General features: G+C 44.7%; 1 protein-coding gene across 2 annotated transcripts in view; it reads left to right on the top strand.

Moving 5' to 3' along the window:
- Nucleotides 1–17166, top strand: part of LOC147007577 (uncharacterized) — a 43403-nt gene extending 26237 nt beyond the window's left edge. The window contains exons 3-7 of one of the 2 annotated variants that reach the window (XM_085866871.1): nt 1716–1835; nt 4501–4612; nt 10341–10453; nt 16396–16537; nt 16689–17166. In XM_085866871.1, coding sequence (XP_085722997.1) covers nt 1716–1835; nt 4501–4612; nt 10341–10453; nt 16396–16410 — 360 coding nt within the window. In that variant the 3' untranslated portion in view covers nt 16411–16537; nt 16689–17166. The remainder of the gene's footprint in view (nt 1–1715; nt 1836–4500; nt 4613–10340; nt 10454–16395; nt 16538–16688) is intronic. The other variant, XM_085866870.1, reaches the window with a different exon arrangement.
- Nucleotides 17167–18792: the final 1626 nt, after the last annotated feature.

Below are 18792 nucleotides of genomic sequence, written 5' to 3'. Positions count from 1 at the left end.
TTACAAAACGTGGGCTGATGTTGTCTGGACCGGTTGCAGAAATGAGTCGAGGTTTGTCAGCAAGCTCTCCACTTTGTCAGGAGAAAAGGACACAGAGTCCAGGGACAGTTGAATGAGACTGGGTAAGGTGGGTGCAGAAAGTGATGGGTTTTGGACATGAGATTAATTTGGGTTCACATTGAGCACAAACAATAGCTTGTGTGTGTCAGTTCATGTCAGTCAGTCATCCAACTTTTTGGCCTGGCAATGGTTAAATTTTCACAAGGAAACTCTCAACATGCACTGCCATTCATATGAACGGCGGGGGGTGGGGGGGGTGGTGGGTTGGTGATGCACAGGCTCAACCATGATTCAAAGAAAGATGGAGGGATGTTTTCACATGATAATCTATTGGGCCACCCCCACCTTATTCACATTCCATATCATTCCCACATCCTTTGACATTTTGAGAAATAAAATGATTTGTTCCTTTTATGTAAAGATAATATGGAATAGGCAAAGCCGAGAAGCGAACGTCGAATGCTTCTGACATTCGCTTCTGACTTTTCCTCTTACCTCAACATGACCTTCACAACTACACCGCCGAGAACAGGATCTCATCTGAAAAAAAAAAAGTCCTCAACAAAAAAGGTCAAAGGTCACGGGGTAACTTCAATTTCTCAATTTCATCCGATTGAGATGGGACCAACGCCATTCGACAGATAATCAAGATTAAATGCCACAGTTTATTGACGACATTCACTTCCGACTTCCGGTTTTCGAGTTATGACATCATAAATTGACGAAAACGTCAATTTTTCATGTTTGTTTATCCTTTTCGACGGCCAAACCGTTGGATAGAATGAGATGAAACTTGGCACATGTGATCCTTGGGAACGGACATAAGGGGATCAAGGTCAAAGGTCACGGGGTCAAGGTCACCGGATAAAATCAATTTCTCAATTTCATCCGATCGAGACGGGACCAACGCCATTCAACAGATAACTGAACCCGCCCATGGGCAGGTACTTTGCTAGTATCTACTATGTCCCAAAGTTTCAGGTTCCTATCTCAAACCGTGTTGGAGGAGCTAATTTAACCCCCGATCCGCTAAGCACCTTCTGATCATCATGTTTTAGTTCTCCTTTTCGGCTGCTCCCGTAAGGGGTCGCCACAGCGGATCATCCTTTATGATCCGCATACTGATTTGGCACAGGTTTTACCCGGATGCCCTTCCTGAAGCAACCCTGGTCGCCTCTTACGACACAGGGATAAGGATTGGGTTTCGCCATGATTCTGGGCTGCCCTACACCCTCTCATAGCGCGGCCCAGCGCAGAGATCCCGTTCTCAAGCGATCCTCCAACCCAAGCCTCCGAGACGCCGGATTACAGGCGCACACCACTACGCCCGGTATTGAAATTCCTGAATAATAAATTACATTATTCGTTGGAGTTCACCGAAATGTGTAAGTCTTGTCTTCACCTGCATGTAAATGATTAATGGCTGAGGTAGCAGTGTTAAAAATGTGAAAAATGTTGGAGATGTTGGAGGAGAGATTCCAATGAAAATGGAGGAGATGATCACGGGTTAATTTCTCCGGTCAAATATTTCATTTCCACCAAATTTTTAACCAACCTGTTAATGAGCATTTTTGAATCTTTCTTGTCCTCTTCCAGTAAATGTATTTTTAATTGTAGTTAATGAATCGGTGAATGTAAGATCAATCTCTTTTCAGAAAATTGTATCTGGCAAGCTTCCATTCAACTTTGAGCCTCCCACTTCTGCCGGAAACAAATGTGCTGAACTTTTGAAATCCATGCTTTGTCTGGATCCAATGAAGAGGATCTCGATGAAGGTGTGTGATCATTTAACGTGTTCTGCTTTGGATGTTTGATTTGAATTATAATAGTTCAACCAGGACTGCAGAAACTCCATTTTGTGGAATAAGAAGTTCTTGATCAAAGCGGGGTTAAGCAAATTGTTCATTTTCGTCCATCAGTCTTATCAGTGTATGATCAAAGAATAACGGATGTAAATTTAATGTTGCATTTTGAACACAAATCAGAACGTGAATCGGAAGACAAATTTGCCATTGTACAGTACTTTGGCTCTGAATTCATCCTGATCGCAAATGCACAGAGAGGAGTGAGATCCTATTTCTCTGTCTGCCTGATTGTAGTCAAACAAAATTGAAAATCATTCCCAACTAGAAACCTGCTGCTTTGAAGGACATCATAATGGACACCTACAACAGACACATAGAACTAATATAATGTGTTGGAAAGGGTGATGGAATTGACACTGTGTGTCAACAGCAGTAAAACCCATAATTTTTGTATTTATCTGCCTTTAAACCTTTGTCAACATTAATTTCAATTGAATTATGGACTTGAACACTGAAGAACGCAAATCACCGTTCTCATACTTCCAAGAACAATGCTCTTGTTCTTGGAAGTGCCTTGAGAAATACACAGTGCGTTTAGAAAGTCTGTACCCTCTTTCAAATTTATCACTTTTTGTTGTCTTTTGCCTGTAATAAAATTGCGTTAAATCAGACTTTTTCAACCTTTATTTACACATCGTATCCCATAACTTCCAAGTGAAAAACAAATTCGACAAATTTTAGAAAATTAATCAACATACAAAACGAGAGTATGTTGGTTTGATGAGTGTCTTCTTCTTCCTTTTTCTTCTTTTTCTTTTCTTTTTAGCCGCATCGCGTTGTGAACGCTGGCTCGAAGAGAGCTCCGGGTTGTTCGTCTTGTTCTTGTTCTTGTTCTTCTTGTTGTTCTTCTTCTTGTTCTTCTTCTTCTTCGTCTTCTTCTTCGTCTTCTTGTTCTTCTTCTTGTTCTTCTTGGGAAGACAAAACCTTTAGGATGCGGCTCTTGGACACATTTGTTGTTCTTCTTCTTCCGCTTTTTCTTCTTTTTCTTCTTCCCTGCTGATAGAGTGTCCCTTATGATAGCAACAAATGAAAATACCTTTTTCTTTTTAATTGGGGGGGGGGGCGGAGGGTTCTACATAAAACTGGCCGGCAGCATTTGAAGCCCATGGTATCTACCTGACGAACGCCTGCCTTCATGTGCATGTTCCTACATGTAGCAACCTTTGCACCCCTCCGGTCAATTCACTCGAAGTCTGATTCATACATGCAACACTTTGTGGAAGCTTTTTGACATTGAAAACTAAACCGTCAGTCTGAAATTATCCCCTTAATAGAGGAGGAGAGGTGGGGATGAGGGGGAGGGGGGTGGGAGAGAGAATGATGGGAAGGATGCAAGATGGAGGACAGAGAGAGAGACACAGAGAGACACAGAGACACAGAGAGACAGAGAGACAGAGAGACAGAGAGACAGAGAGACAGAGAGACAGAGAGACAGAGAGACAGAGAGACAGAGAGACAGAGAGACAGAGAGACAGAGAGACAGAGAGACAGAGAGACAGAGAGACAGAGAGACAGAGAGAGAAACAGAGACACAGACAGGTTAGATAGAGAGGAAGGGGAGTGGAAAGCATGGGAGAGGGTGGGAAAGATAGAGGGGAGGGGAGAGCGAGGGGGCGTGGGAAGGGAGAGTGATTGGGCGGTAGAGTGAGAGGAGGGGAGAGTGAGAGGAGGGGAGAGTGATAGGAGAGGAGGTGAGAGTGAGGAGTGGTCGATGGGGGGATTCCTGAAGATGTGACATCCAGTTTAACATCCATCCTTGGGATGGATGGATGTTCAACATTTTTTTAGCAGTCAGAACTGCTGATAAGTTCAATTTCGGAGTTTACATTTTAAAATTTGGCCAACGCAATTCAGAGATTCTCGAGGTTATAGCATGTGCAGAAATTAATTTAAGCCATGAACGCTGATGTCTCCAGGCATCTCACACTGGTGTTTCCATCTCACGCTGGTGAGCATTACATTGTATCAAGTGATTTTCTGGTATGATAATCATGTATTCAGTGACATGGGTGAGAAAAGTGAAAAATAACAAAATAACGTTATTCTTCAGAAACAGTTGTGGGCTGTTCCAAATCAAGCCATTATTGAGCAGGCCAAAAAAAAGGTAAATTAAAATATCAGGAAACTGCCTTCCAGTTTAACGTCGATCCGAAGGATGACACACATTGATTAATCACCCTGCCCACAATAGACATGTGCATCTCTCAGCTGCTCACTGTGTCAAAGATTATGGCATTTTTTCAAAGAAGTGTCAGTGCATCAGTGTCAGATAGTGTACGCCTCCTCCATAACTCCAAAACCATGAAACCAAGGGGCCTGAAACTTTGCGTTCATACGAAGGGAGTGCTTGAGTGAAAATTGGGTGTTTGGATTCCTTTATACACCCTTCTTGAAGATAATTAAGGACATTATTTAATTATCCGTTATCAAGTCTCATCCTCGGTCACCTTGCTGTCCCAAGCTGGGGTTTTTATGCCATTTGTATGCTTTAACATTGCACAGGGGATTGTGTTCTATTGACTCTCTCGTGAAGGAACTTTAGTTTCTGGATGGAGCTAATTGTTTTGTCATGCAGGAGATATTGGTGCATCCATTCATAAAGAGCAAGAGTCATGGGCCCATAAAACGAACATGTGACTGTGAAAGTGCAGATTCAGGACCAAGCAAACGCCTTTGTAAATCTAAAGGTACTGATGCTCTGCTGATTTTGATGCCTTGTTTAACCTTTCTTGATTATCGTGAACTTCACGAGCAAGTTCCTGTCTGCCAAGTTCCTGCAGAATGAACTCAGGCTTAATCTTCAATAAAATGTCATTTTGTTTTTGGCAAATTGTTGGAAATATCTAAAACTTTTTCTGGCGACAAAATATTTGCTTCGTTTTGTGACTTGCAGCATTGAGTTAACTTGTGCATGTTTCGACAAATTTCAGTGAGATGTGAGCTCCTTTGAAATGACCGTCTCAATGCTGGCCTTTCTCAGCTATGACCTGGAAGGATGAGTTCAAAGCTAAAGGTGGAAATCGAAAAATGCAGCGAAAGAGCATCGTGTGTGTGTGTGTGTGTGTGTGTGTGTGTGTGTGTGTGTGTGTGTGTGTGTGTGTGTGTGTGTGTGTGTGTGTGTGTGTGTGTGTGTGTGTGTGTGTGTGTGTGTGTGTGTGTGTGTGTGTGTGTGTGTGTGTGTGTGTGTGTGTGTGTGTGTCCTCCATAACCAAAAACCATGAAATCTCACAGCCCGAAACTTTGCATGCATTCCAAGTGGAGCTCCTCGGGAGTGTATGAATGAAAACTCTGGATTTGGTTAAATTTAAAACCGATTTTTAAGATAATTAACAGCTCACCTTCATGAAAGGTTTATCCTTGGTCAGCCCAACTTCAGCTTGCAGGTGTGTTGGCTGCCATTTTGATTCAGCCTACTCAAAAAGCTTTACTTTGGAAACACGATCGACTCCAACCAACTGATTAAATTGTCTGCCGGAATGAGTGGACATGAAATATCCATTTGCGGTGTCTATCGCAATGAGTTGGCAAGCTATCCCCAGCATCCTGGCCAAATTCCAAATTCCTGCTCTCACCGACTGGGGCACTGCATTAGCAGCACTGCCACACCCTCAGTCAATGATGCCACTCGCAGCCTTGTGCTGCAAAGGAAAAAGATGACCACACCCCTATGTGTAGTATTTTATTGTAATAATACTTTAATTCATTCACCCTTTTAAAAAATTCCTCTCAATTGTGAAAATTCAAAAACAAGGGATTTTGATCTGTGCACCATAGTTTAGAGAATGTGTTCCAATTGTCTGACAAAAAAGCAGATTTTGAATATCTTTTTCACATGTTCAACTCCATGTGGGCTGCTCTGCAGTTGGAGCACCAAACCATTTACCTTATATGTTCTGGCCCTTTCTGGAAAAACATTTAATATTGTCTACCCAAAAGCATTGCATGAATATGTTGAATTTTGTTGCTCTTTCTGTTCATGTTTTTCAGCTTAATAAATAAAATGTTTACCTCTCCCTCGAAATATGTGCTGAATTGTGGTATTCGAATAGATGTGCAGGTCCTGGACAAAAAAATGGGAACAACATGGAAAAGTCTTTTAATAGGGTGTTGGGCCACCACGTGTGGCCAGTTACGTTCTGTATGCAGCATGGCATAGAGTCCACCACCGTATGGAATTCTGCAGGTGGGATCTGGCACAATTCTTCCACGAGAAAGTCAATCAACTCACACCTGTTCGATGGTAGAAAACGCTGTCTTGTGCATCATTCCAGAATATCCCATCAATACTCGATTGGGTTTAGATCTGGTGACTGAAAGGTCATGGCATATGGAGAACATCAGTGTCATGTTCGTCAAACCATTGGGCGACCACACGTGCTCTGAGGATGGGGGAAATGTCATCCTGGAAGACACCCTTCCCAACAGGAAATAAATGTTGCAACATGGGGTGACGATGATCACTCGGTTCAAATAAGTCATGATCAGCATTGACCGTGCCTTCGAAGGGAATGACTGCACCCAAACCATTCAAGCAAAATGCACGCCAAAACACCATAGGACCACCAGAGCCCTTCACTGTTGGAACCAAGTTCTCAGGGTTGTTGAGAGCTTCAGGTTGGCGCTACACATGTACTTGTCCGTTTTGTCGAGAATATGGTGAAGGACATTTCAACTGACCGTACTGCATTTTTCTACCGCTCAGTAGTCCATTGCCTGTGCTCTTTACACCAATGGACTCACAAACTTTGGGACTTAGGGTGGCTGGTTCATGGTTTCAACGCCCACAAGCTCATCGCTGGACTTGGCATTCCATTGCTGGCAGTGTGCAAAAGGAGATTGACCATGTGCTCATTGATGGTCGTTGGAGGATGATCCAGAACTGCAGGGTCCACCGGACTGCTGAATTCCTCAATAGTGACCACTGGCTTGTTGCACTAACTCTTAAGTTGCACCTTAAATTCTGGAGAATGGTGCCATTCCAGCCTTGGCTGGAAGTTGGCAGGCTCAAGGATGAGAGGGTAGCTGAGGAGTTTGCGACCAGGCTGAGTGGAGACTTGGAGGGGTCTGGGTGCTTTGGGGGATCCTGAAGAGTTTTGGAGTGCCTTCAAGACTGCCGTCCTTGATGTTGCCAGTGAATGTCTTGGAACTCACCGAAGGGTGAAGAAGAATTTTGTCTCTCGAGGGACACGGGTTACCATTGATCAGAGTCGCAGGGCCAGGCTGAATGGCAGAGCTGAGCTGTTCAGGGAGCTGTAGCATAAAACTGTATGTGCGCTAAGGGTGGACAAGGGGGCCTATGTGCGAGGAATCTGTGAGGGGGTAGAGAATCACCTGTGGTCAAGTGATTCTCGTGCTGCTTACAGGGGAATCCGCGCATTGTGTTCGTCCAAGCCCGTCCCTCATTGTGCTGCAGTTTGAGCAGAGGGTGCTGGGCTCTTCACAGCGGAGTCTGAAGTGAAGGCCCGCTGGGCCGGTTACTTTAAGCGGCTGTACCAGGCTGACCAACAAGCTGTTGAGTTGGACGTAAGGGGTGTTACAATCCCTGTTGCTGACCCTCCAATCAACTGTGGTCGACCTTCTTTTGTGGAAACACAGGTTGAGGTGAACTGGTTGAAATGGGGTAAAGCTCCAGGGATCTGTGGCATCCATGCTGAAATTCTCAAAACTGGTAGAAATGCTGCACTCGTTGCATGTAGTTCTGTGCTCTGCTTGGAACACAGGCATCATCCAAACTGACTGGAAAAGGGGCCTTGTTGTCCCTCTCTGGAAAGGGAAGGGTGATCGCCAAGACTGCAACAACTACCGAGGGGTGACGCTGCTCTCGGTGCAGGGCAAGGTCTTTGCTCGGATAATTCTTGAAAGGGTTCTCCACCATCTGTTTGAGCACCAGCATCCACAGCAGTCAGGCTTTACAACAGAGGTCAACTATTGACCGTCTCCTTGCTCTTCGGGTCCTCACAGAATGCAGACGAGAGTTTCGGCAAGGGCTGCTTGCAGCCTGTGTTTATCTCTGTAAATCGTTTGATTCAGTGAATCGGGATTCCTTCTGGAGAATTCTTGGTCTTTGTGGGGTTCCAGAAAAACTAATTGATCTGATGTCTGAACTATACTCTGGTATTGAGAGTGCTGTGAGATGTGGTGGTGCCATTTCTGACTTACTTCCAGTTGTTACTGGAGTTCGTAAGCGATGTGCACTTGCCACACACTTTTCAGCACTTGTATACACTGGATTCTGGGGAGGATGTCAGAGAGATCAAGCTGCGGTGCATCGTTTGGGAATGTCAAAATCTCTGCCTTGATTTCGCATAGGATGCAGTTGCCTTTGCAGAGACTCCAGATATCCTTTTGGGGGCCCTCGAGGTGCTGAATGAGAAGTCAGAGCCGCTGGGATTACGGGTTTCCTGGGTGAAAACTAAGATCCAGGCTTTCATTGACATCTGGGATGCTGCTGTCCACTCTGGGCCTGCTTGTGGTGAGGATGTTAAGGTTCTGGAGAGATTCACTTACCTTGGCATTGATGTGCATGTCAGTGCTGGCTGTGAGCCAGAGGTCAACTGACGTCTGGGTTGGGCCTGGGTAGTCATGGATTCACTGGATGTGTGTGGCGCTGCTGGTACCTGTGTGGGAAGACGAAAGTCCGAGTGTTCAGGTCCTTGGTGCTTCCAGTCTTGCTCTATGGATGTGAGACTTCGACTCTGACCAGGGATCTGAGATGGAGACTTCATTCCTTTGGTACCAGGTCTCTTCGGACAATCCTTGGCTATCGCTGGTCAGATTTTGTGTCTAACGAGCAGATGCTGAGAGAGTCTCGTATGAGATTTGTTTCCTGCATCGTCTGTGAGCATCAGCTGTGGCTGAATGGACATGTGGCTTGTTCTCCTGACGCTGATCCTGCTCACGAGATTCTGTCAGCGACGTGCCTCATGGTTGCGTCAGTTTGATCAGCATCTCAAGGAGATTGGGATGGGCCTAGCATCCAGCTGGGGGATGGCCAGATGGAGGCCACTGGAGAACCAACGGAAAGTGGACTCGGCGATGTGCTGCTCTGGCGCATGCTCCCAGATCTGACCTGACCTGACTCACAAACATACATTTTCGGGTGTGATGAGTGGTTTGGGGACTGCAACCCAAAGATCGTATCCCACTCTGTGGAGTTCTCTGTGGACCGTTGTTTATGAAACTGGCTGCTTGCACCCCAGGTTGAAATGTACAGTCAATTGATCTGCATTTGCTCGCCTGCTTTGCCTTGCAATTAATGCATGGATATCATGTCCCTGAAGTATGCGCTTCTCCCCACTGTTGCCATTTGCTGATGGTGTCTTTCCCTTGGAGTTCAATGCTGACATCACCTGAGACACAATTGCTCATGAAATATAAGTTGAGCTGTCTGTCACTGAAGCTCCTGCCAAATGTGCCCCAACAATCATCCCTCTTTCAAAGTGACTGAGGTCTCCTCTTGCAGCCATGCTTGCCATAATGAAAAGCAACCAGGCCTATGCAGCATTTTTATAATGCCCCTAAAGCATCCTGGAATGTTATTTGCTGAACACTTGGGCTCCACTTGTGTGGAAGCCGTTGCTTTCACCATAACTGGTGTCCCTCATTTACGCAGTTGTTTCCATTTTTTTGTCCACGACCTGCATGTTGTATCTCGGGCAATGCCAGGTGCCTTTGTGGGAGGAGGGAGGGAAAGGGAGGAGGTTGGAGGAGGAAGGTGAACGGGTGGAGTGGGAATCTGGAGGGAGGGGTTGGAAAAGGGAGGTGGTGGGAGTAGAGAGGGTGTTGAGAGGAGGGATGGGTAGGGGTGGGGTGGGAATCTGGAGGGAGGTGTGGGGTTTGGAGCATGGAGGGAAGGGAAGGGGCACCCATTGTTGTCTGGAAACACCGGGTACCTTTGCGAGCAGACTATAACACTCATATAAAGTAGATAATCAGAAATTTAACAGAACATTTTTGCTCGTCATTCACGTACAAGTGTTCATCATGTGTATCTTTCTCGCTCTCGGATCTTCTCAAAATATCAAATCTCATGAAGACAAGAAATCTGAAGAGGTAAAGGAAAATGAGAGCAAGACCTCTTTAAAAGTACTGAAAGAAACAATCCCAAGAGAGAATTGGTTCAAGTCAGCGATCAATGCATTGTTTGGCCAAACTCAGATGACAGAAAAGTTTGCAACCAGGTCAAGCAAAACCAGGTTGCAAACCTTCAATGCTTCAACAGTGATTGGGCGTTTCCTGTTAGATATGTGTTTTGCTCAGCTCTTGGGCAAAACGGTTTCACGTTGTTATTCAGGACATTGTAGTTTTTAAAATGTTTCACTGAAATGTTCACATGAACAGCTCATGATCGAATGAAATAACATCTCATGGTAATAATTTAAGTTTCTGGATGTTCCAAATTATTTTGTCTTGCAGGAGATAATTTTGGAGCCAGGGGAGAAAGAACAAGATTCCTGGGCCAAAGAAACGAGGACGATACTCTGAAGATGTGGATTTCAGACAAAAGAAACGCCTTTGTAAATCTAAAGGTACTGATTCTCTGTTTGCTGTGACTTTGTAGTTTCACATCGACTGATTCCAGTGAACATCACAAGCAAGATCCCATCTCCGAAACTAATTTTACTATTTACAGGCAAATACCACCAGTCACTTCGCTAAAGGAGTTACTAAAGGAGGGTGGAGAGAGAGGGTGGTGGGGGTGGGGGGGGTTGGGGAGAGTGAAGAGGTGTAGGGGAAAGAAGAGAGGAGGGAAGGGGAGCGAGGTGTGGTGTGTGAGTGGGGATGGTTGGAGGAAGGGAAGACTGCGAGATGAGAGGAAGGAAAGGCAGACATGCATTTGAGCATTAATTGAGATTCATACTGTCTCATCAAAATTATTCTGCAGAGAAAAACAGTGAAGTTGGAAACAAAATAATGTTTGAAATCCATTTTCTACCGGTAAAACTAAAAACACTGCCTGGACGTGTCCGGAGACAAAACCCACCAGACACATCCGGAGCCAAGCCGTCTGGCCACAAATACTGTTCGGACACCTCCGAAGACGAACTTCCATCCGGATGTGCCCAGAGACGGACACCGCCCGGACGCGTCGGGAGACGGACACCGCCCGGACGCGTCGGGAGACGGACACCGCCTGTATGTAACCAGCATAAGGATATAACCACCGTCCAGACATAACCACCGAAATGACATAACCACCGTAAGGACATAACCACCATCCGGACATAACCACCGTTACGACCTCACCACCGTCCATACATATCCACCGTGGGGACAAAACCACCGGAAGGATATAACCTCCGTCCGGGTATGTCCAGCGACAGACAGAGAGAGAGGGGAGAGAATGAGAGATGTGTGGGAGGATGGTGGTGTACAGTTTTTTTTTTGTGGGGGTGGTGGAGTTGGCAGAGAGAATTTGTTGTGCTTTTTGAACACACACACACACACACACACACACACACACACACACACACACACACACACACACACACACACACACACACACACACACACACACACACACACACACACACACACACACACACACACACACACACACACACACACACACACACACACACACACACACACACACACGGTCCAAAAACGGCAAAAAAAAAAAAAAAAATTCAGATGTTGTCTCCACAAGCCTTAAATTATTCCACTGTGATTGAGTAATGCGCATAAATTGTTTTAAGTTGATCGGAGGTGATTTAGAGGTCGCTCCATATGACGACTTTTAGTTTCATTTGTTGGTTAAATTAGGGTATGGTCAGGTACGATTACGGGTACTTCTGGATGTCCGAGGTGGAAATTGAGTGCATTTTCGAACTCTATGGGGTCGACTTACTCCAAATAAATGACTGCACCGACTTTGAATTCACTACCATTTTGAAAATATGACCTTAAACAAGATTTATCATCACTGGAGTTGAGTAACTAATCCTACTCATTTTGATATTTTCTCATCTACAATTAATTTGTCGTCCGTCTCAACATTTCTTGGAGTAAATCGACCCCACTGAGTTGGAAAATGTAGTCCATTTTCACCGAGGAAGTTCAGAAGTGTACGGATTCACATCTCACCATACCCTAATTTTTCAATCAATGGAATTACAAACTATTAAAATATTTCGTCTCATTTACCAAATACCACTATCATCTCCGCCTCGATTGCTGTCTCCACTCCCACCTGAACTTATTTCTAGCTGGCCCAACATCCAGTGTTTTCGATTCAATGATTCACGAAAAATATATTAGTTATTTATTTTGTTATTATTATGTAAAATTAGGGTATGGTGAAATGTGAATCCGTACACTTCTGAACTTCCTCGGTGAAAATGGACTGCATTTTCGAACTCAGTGGGGTCGAGTTACTCTCTGAAATGTTTAGACGGACAACAAACTCATTATATATTAGAAAATATCGAAATGAGTAGGAGGAGTTACTCAACTCCAGTCATGATAAATCTTGTTTTTGGACATATTTTCGAAATGGTGGTGAATTCAATGTCGGTGCAGTCATTTTTTTGAGTAAATTGACCCCACTGAGTTCGAAAATGCAGTCCATTTTCACCGAGGAAGTTCAGAAGTGCACGGTTTCGCATCTCACCATACCCTAATTTTTCAATCAATGGAATTACAAAGTATTAGAATATTTCGTCTCATTTACCAAATACCACTATCATCTCCGCCTCTATTGCTGTCTCCACTCCCGCCTGAAGTTATTTCTAGCCGGCCCAACATCCAGTGTTTTAGATTCAACGATTCAAGAAAAATATGTTGGTGGAGCACGGGGCTCTCGCTCAGGATGGCGGAGCACGGGGCTCTCGCTCAGGATGGCGGAGCACGGGGCTCTCGCTCAGGATGGCGGAGCACGGGGCTCTCGCTCAGGATGGCGGAGCACGGGGCTCTCGCTCAGGATGGCGGAGCACGGGGCTCTCGCTCAGGATGGCGGAGCACGGGGCTCTCGCTCAGGATGGCGGAGCACGGGGCGCTCGCTCAGAATGGAAAAGCAAGAACCACACACTCAGAATGATGGGGCACGAACCTCTCGCTCAGGATGGCGGAGCACGGGGGCTCTCGCTCAGGATGGCGGAGCACGGGGGCTCTCGCTCAGGATGGCGGAGCACGGGGGCTCTCGCTCAGGATGGCGGAGCACGGGGGCTCTCGCTCAGGATGGCGGAGCACGGGGGCTCTCGCTCAGGATGGCGGAGCACGGGGGCTCTCGCTCAGGATGGCGGAGCACGGGGCCTCTCGCTCAGGATGGCGGAGCACGGGGCTCTCGCTCAGGATGGCGGAGCACGGGGGCTCTCGCTCAGGATGGCGGAGCACGGGGGCTCTCGCTCAGGATGGCGGAGCACGGGGGCTCTCGCTCAGGATGGCGGAGCACGGGGGCTCTCGCTCAGGATGGCGGAGCACGGGGGCTCTCGCTCAGGGTGGCGGAGCACGGGGGCTCTCGCTCAGGGTGGCGGAGCACGGGGGCTCTCGCTCAGGGTGGCGGAGCACGGGGGCTCTCGCTCAGGGTGGCGGAGCACGGGGGCTCTCGCTCAGGGTGGCGGAGCACGGGGGCTCTCGCTCAGGGTGGCGGAGCACGGGGGCTCTCGCTCAGGGTGGCGGAGCACGGGGGCTCTCGCTCAGGATGGCGGAGCACGGGGGCTCTCGCTCAGGATGGCGGAGCACGGGGGCTCTCGCTCAGGATGGCGGAGCACGGGGGCTCTCGCTCAGGATGGCGGAGCACGGGGGCTCTCGCTCAGGATGGCGGAGCACGGGGGCTCTCGCTCAGGATGGCGGAGCACGGGGGCTCTCGCTCAGGATGGCGGAGGCACGGGGGCTCTCGCTCAGGATGGCGGAGGCACGGGGCTCTCGCTCAGGATGGCGGAGGCACGGGGCTCTCGCTCAGGATGGCGGAGGCACGGGGCTCTCGCTCAGGATGGCGGAGGCACGGGGCTCTCGCTCAGGATGGCGGAGGCACGGGGCTCTCGCTCAGGATGGCGGAGGCACGGGGCTCTCGCTCAGGATGGTCAGAAGACGTTGTCAGAAGAACCGATTGGAGTGGAGGAAGAACAGCAGATGTTTTTAGGGAAATTTGGAAACATCAGATCCAGAAGAGATCGAGTACCATTGGTTGAGATCTGGGTCTGGAAATTGACCGATTGAGTCAGTCCCAAAGGAAACCTTCCTGTCCAAGTAGGAAAGATCTTCTCTGGGTCAAGGGGGCGAAGAATCGTCTTACCCTTACATGTGGCAATGCAGCAAGTGACTTTGTTGTGCTCACGATGATCAAACGGTCATCACAATTTCGACATCCACATCTTTCGAAACTCCACCCTCCCACCTTCCAACAGCAGCCTCATCATTATCCCAACTAAAGTCTTGTGTTTTATATTTCCAGAAGAGTACAATAGAGTATGTAATCTGTTTTCTGTGACCCACCTCTCTGTTTTGTAAAAATCACATCGCTGTTTTGTCATAAATTTAAAGGCAAAAGTCTTGTTTTTGTGTTTATTTTATAGTTTTTATTTTATTGAAATGTTTATTTCAATGTTAACATGCTTTGTATTTATTTTACATGTTTATTACCTCCGCCACCGAAAGTGAAGGGGGTTATGTTTTCACCCTTCTCTGCCTGTCTGTCTGTCTGTTTGGCTGTCTTTGTGCAGGATATCTCAAAAAGTTGTGGACGGATTCGGACAAAACTTGGTGGATATGTTGGGTGTTGACCACAACGAATTGATTCAATTTTGGTGAAGATCCAAATCTGGATCTGGATATGAGAATTATTTAATTTTTTAAGTGATTCTTCACCATTGAGAGTTTGGCTCAAAAACGATTACATGGCATGATATTTCAGAAAGTTATTGGGCCCAATATGTTCTCGTGGATTAGGCATTACGTGGCGGAGGTATGCTCTCCACCGAGTGCCCTTCCAGTTTCAATTGTGATGTGTTTATTTATGACTGCAGCCCACCTTTTTTTTCTCGAAGCCCAGGAACAAAACCCCCCTTTTCCCATCGGTTTTAACTTTTGGGCATTTTCCAGGAACCCCATAAATATTTGAGGGTTTCCTGTGAAAGGCAATTGATAGCACTTTAAATTCTGCCTCATAAAAAAACAAACTTTTTGTCCCTCTCCACTCTGATAAGCTCAGAGACGGGTGGACATTAAAATGAGCTCCTTGCAACCGAATGATCATCTGTCTATGTACTTTTGTGTACATGATATTTCAAAAACTGTTGAACATCGAGCTTTCATTTTGTTGACATCGATTGCTCATGACATTTCTCAACCTCATTCGGTCATGGCTGTGATTGGCTGAATTGTGTTGCCATGTCAAAAAAGCACTTCATGCCTTCCTGTGGGAACTATAATAATAAAAAATTAAATGGAAAAATGAAGTAATTGAAAAATAATCTAAAAAACAATTCAAATTTATATATAATTGAAAATGAGAAAGAAATTAAATAATCAAAAATTTAAACCTGAAATAATTGAATATTAAAGTTAAATGAAGTTGTTAAATAATGGAAAAACTATTCTTCAAAAAGCAGGACGCCACATGAAACCAAGACAAAACACAATACCTCCCTAAGTGAACCATTATAATGATATTACTAAGTTTATTTGGCCCATGATAACTGAATATCCTCTACAGTAGATGACACGCTTAACAAATAAAACTGGAACGGTCACTCATGAGAGTGCATACCTCTGCCAGGCTGATTAGTTTACGTTTTGTGTCCCACTGATCGGTCGAATCTGGATTCAGAGCTGAACTAAATGTATTTGGCTTGTTCTTGTCACCAAACCAACTCACCCACAAAGTTTCGTCCGAATCCGTCCATAACTTTTTGAGATATCGTACTCCACATCATTTTTAGCCCTGTCACTCAATGGTGAAGAATAACCTTAAACATTCTCCGATGCGGATTTGGATCTTCATCAAAATCAAATCAATTCTTCTTTATTACATACCCAAGCTGGCCAGCAAGTTTCATCTGAATCCGTCCACAACTTTTTTCAGAAATCCTGCTGTTTGTCGTTTTTGGGCCCCATCACACAATGGTGAAACATCACTTTAAAATTTTCGGATCCATATCCGGATCCTGATCTTCACCAAAATCTAATCGTTTCAGTGGTGCCTGCCACGTACCCAAGCTTTCTTCCAAATTTCGTCTGAATCCATCCACAACCTTTTGAGATATCCTGTTCATAAAGAGACAGGCAGGGGTGAAAATATAACCTCCATACACCTACGGTGGTGGAGGTAACGAGAAAGCATCTGAAAATGCAAAGCCCATCCACTTTGTATTTGGTCTTCTCACATATATTTAACATAAATAAACAGATGGTTGGTTCTACAGAACTTTAATAATGATACAAATAAACAGGACATCGTGACTGAAGCTTTTCGTGCTGCACTGCTCTGGGTAAAAGTTGCAGCAAGTGAAGGCGTGTGCTTTATACGCAGGTCTCAACAAGGTAGACGCTGATTGGTTCAGCCGTAATGACATCACGGTTAATCCGAACGCCCATTGGTCGGCTCATGGTTGCTTCTCAAGCCAACTAAAAATAGAGCAGGAAGAATTTCATCACCACCAAATCTCAAGGAGGTAAATGTTGAATTCAGCCAAATAAATGGACCAGGAAGAACTTTATCGCCACCAATTCTGATGGATGTAAATGTTGGATTTTATAGTTTTATTAATATTATTATATAATCATCTTCCTATAATCTAATGGTTCTTCCTTTGTTTTAAACAGAATATGGCATCCAACTTTCAAAATCGCAAGGCATCTGAAGCAGACTGCTGGGAAAGAAGTCATTTTCACAATTTAATATTTACCCCCACCCAAAGAAAAATGTTTAACGTTTATAATATTGTTTAATTTTATCTGTTTTGCTTGCAATTATTTCATTCTTAATTTCAAATAATGGACAAAGGAGGGGAAAAAAATGAAAGTGCACTCTTCCTCATGACCCATTGCTACCCCCCCCCCCCCTTGTCCATTCCCTCCCCTCTGTGTGTTGGGAAGGGGGCAGGTGGGATGAGGGCATTGGTGGGTCAAGGGTGGGAGTGCACAAGGGTGGGGGAGTGATGATGGTGATTATGGGTGTGGTTTGTGTGGAAGTGTAGTGTTTGTTTGGCAGAGACAGAAAAGGGTGGTCAAGTTTATGAATTTTTTTGTTTTTAATTTATCATTGTCTTTTGTAATTCCTGTGATTAAAATGAACCCAAGATTTCTTCTCCCTTTAAATCATTTAATTTGTTCGTCCAAGGAACTCTAACCATTACATCAATGATTTTAAAATGTTCATAAGTCCATCTCTTTGTCTGACCTTTTTCAAAATGCCTTTTCCAATGATATATTCTTCTGACATCACCAATCTTAAACTTTGGATTTCTCAGATCAATCTCCTTTTCATATTCTAATTTTGTGAAGGTTTCTGTTGGTGTTTATTTTGTCGAGGAATTGACTATTATTGTCATTATTAAGAATGTCCTGAATTAAATGACAGCCATTTCTGATATGCCTGGTGTTGGCTTAATGGTTAGGTTGGTGGGCTTTGGATCTTTGGATCCTGGGGTCCTGAGTTCAAATCCCACTCAGCTATTGAATTAATACCAGGTGGGGTTAACTCGGCCTGTCGTTCATCCTTCCGAGGTCGGAAAAATGAGTGCCAGCATGCTGGGATACTGTGTTGGGGTGGCGACCCGTCCAGGATTATGACCAATAGCCAAGGAGACTGCTGAAGCAGTACCAACGCTCTGCACAGAGTCTGGTCCCAATCTCCTCCGCCTCCATTTCTGATGGGAGTTCTGTAAATTTTTTGTATAGTCTCTTTCAAAGTGTGATTAAAGTGATCAAGAGCAACTGCCTTTCCTTCATTAAAGGGGTTGAGTAATGTAATACCATTATCTTGAAGAAAATTCAGAACTGTTTTTTTTTTGTAGAACTCTGTTCCCTCAACAGTCCAAAACTTCTTTGGTTTCCTTTCCTTTTATTAAATATCTGTTGGAAGGCTAACATCAGAGTGTTAACTGTTTTATTTTCAAAGGAACAACTCATGCAAATCTGCTTCACAAATCAATAACGGTTGAAGCATACTTTTATCCTTTATCATTATTGAGTTCAATTAAGTCAGCAGACCAGATGTAATCAACTACTTTGGAATCGACCTTCCTTCTTTTGGACACTGATTATTGGTTAATGTAATTCATCAGCTCAAAGCTTTTCAGTCTTCGCATCATTGGAGTCTCATGGTTTTTGGATTTCCAAGCCCACGTCTCAATTTAGCACTTATTATCTTTTTCACTATAAATCCATCAACTTTTTCTCTCAACGTTGGATTTTGTATCAAAGACAAATTATACATTCCTCTATCGGCTTCATGATTTTTTTTTTCCAACGTCGTGCTGTCCCTATAATCAAAATCATGTTTCATGCACACAATTCATCAACCCTCTCTTAGGTTTACTACGGGTCAGGATTGTCAGCCTTAACTAATGTTTTATCCACATTTGTTTTTGGACCATAGAAAGAATGTATCAGTCGATGAAATTCGATCGGTGTTCGTGATAAAAACTTTTGGATATCGTCCCCACTTTTATCCTTCGCGATGAATTGACACTTCTTAGAGCCACACACAAAACATATACCTTTTGATAAACTTCTTTATTAAACGTTTAACATGCGTGATATTTTTAATATTAGTTTTCTTTTTACATTTGGGACAAAAACTCTTATTTACGAGAGATATTAAAAGACTTCCACGAAGAAAATACTTCTTTTGATTTTTCTCTCATCGTGTGATAAAGCTCTTAATATCATAAGTACTTTAAGAATAACTTTCAGATTTTTAACT

The sequence above is a fragment of the Eptatretus burgeri genome, unplaced genomic scaffold, assembly GCF_056783735.1.
Source record: "Eptatretus burgeri isolate ZD-2024b unplaced genomic scaffold, Ebu_testis_v1 Ebu_testis_scaffold_95, whole genome shotgun sequence".
Classification (NCBI taxonomy): Eukaryota; Metazoa; Chordata; class Myxini; order Myxiniformes; family Myxinidae; genus Eptatretus; species Eptatretus burgeri.
The sequence above is the reverse complement of the archived record's forward strand: the minus strand, read 5'-3'. Positions and strand labels throughout refer to the sequence as shown.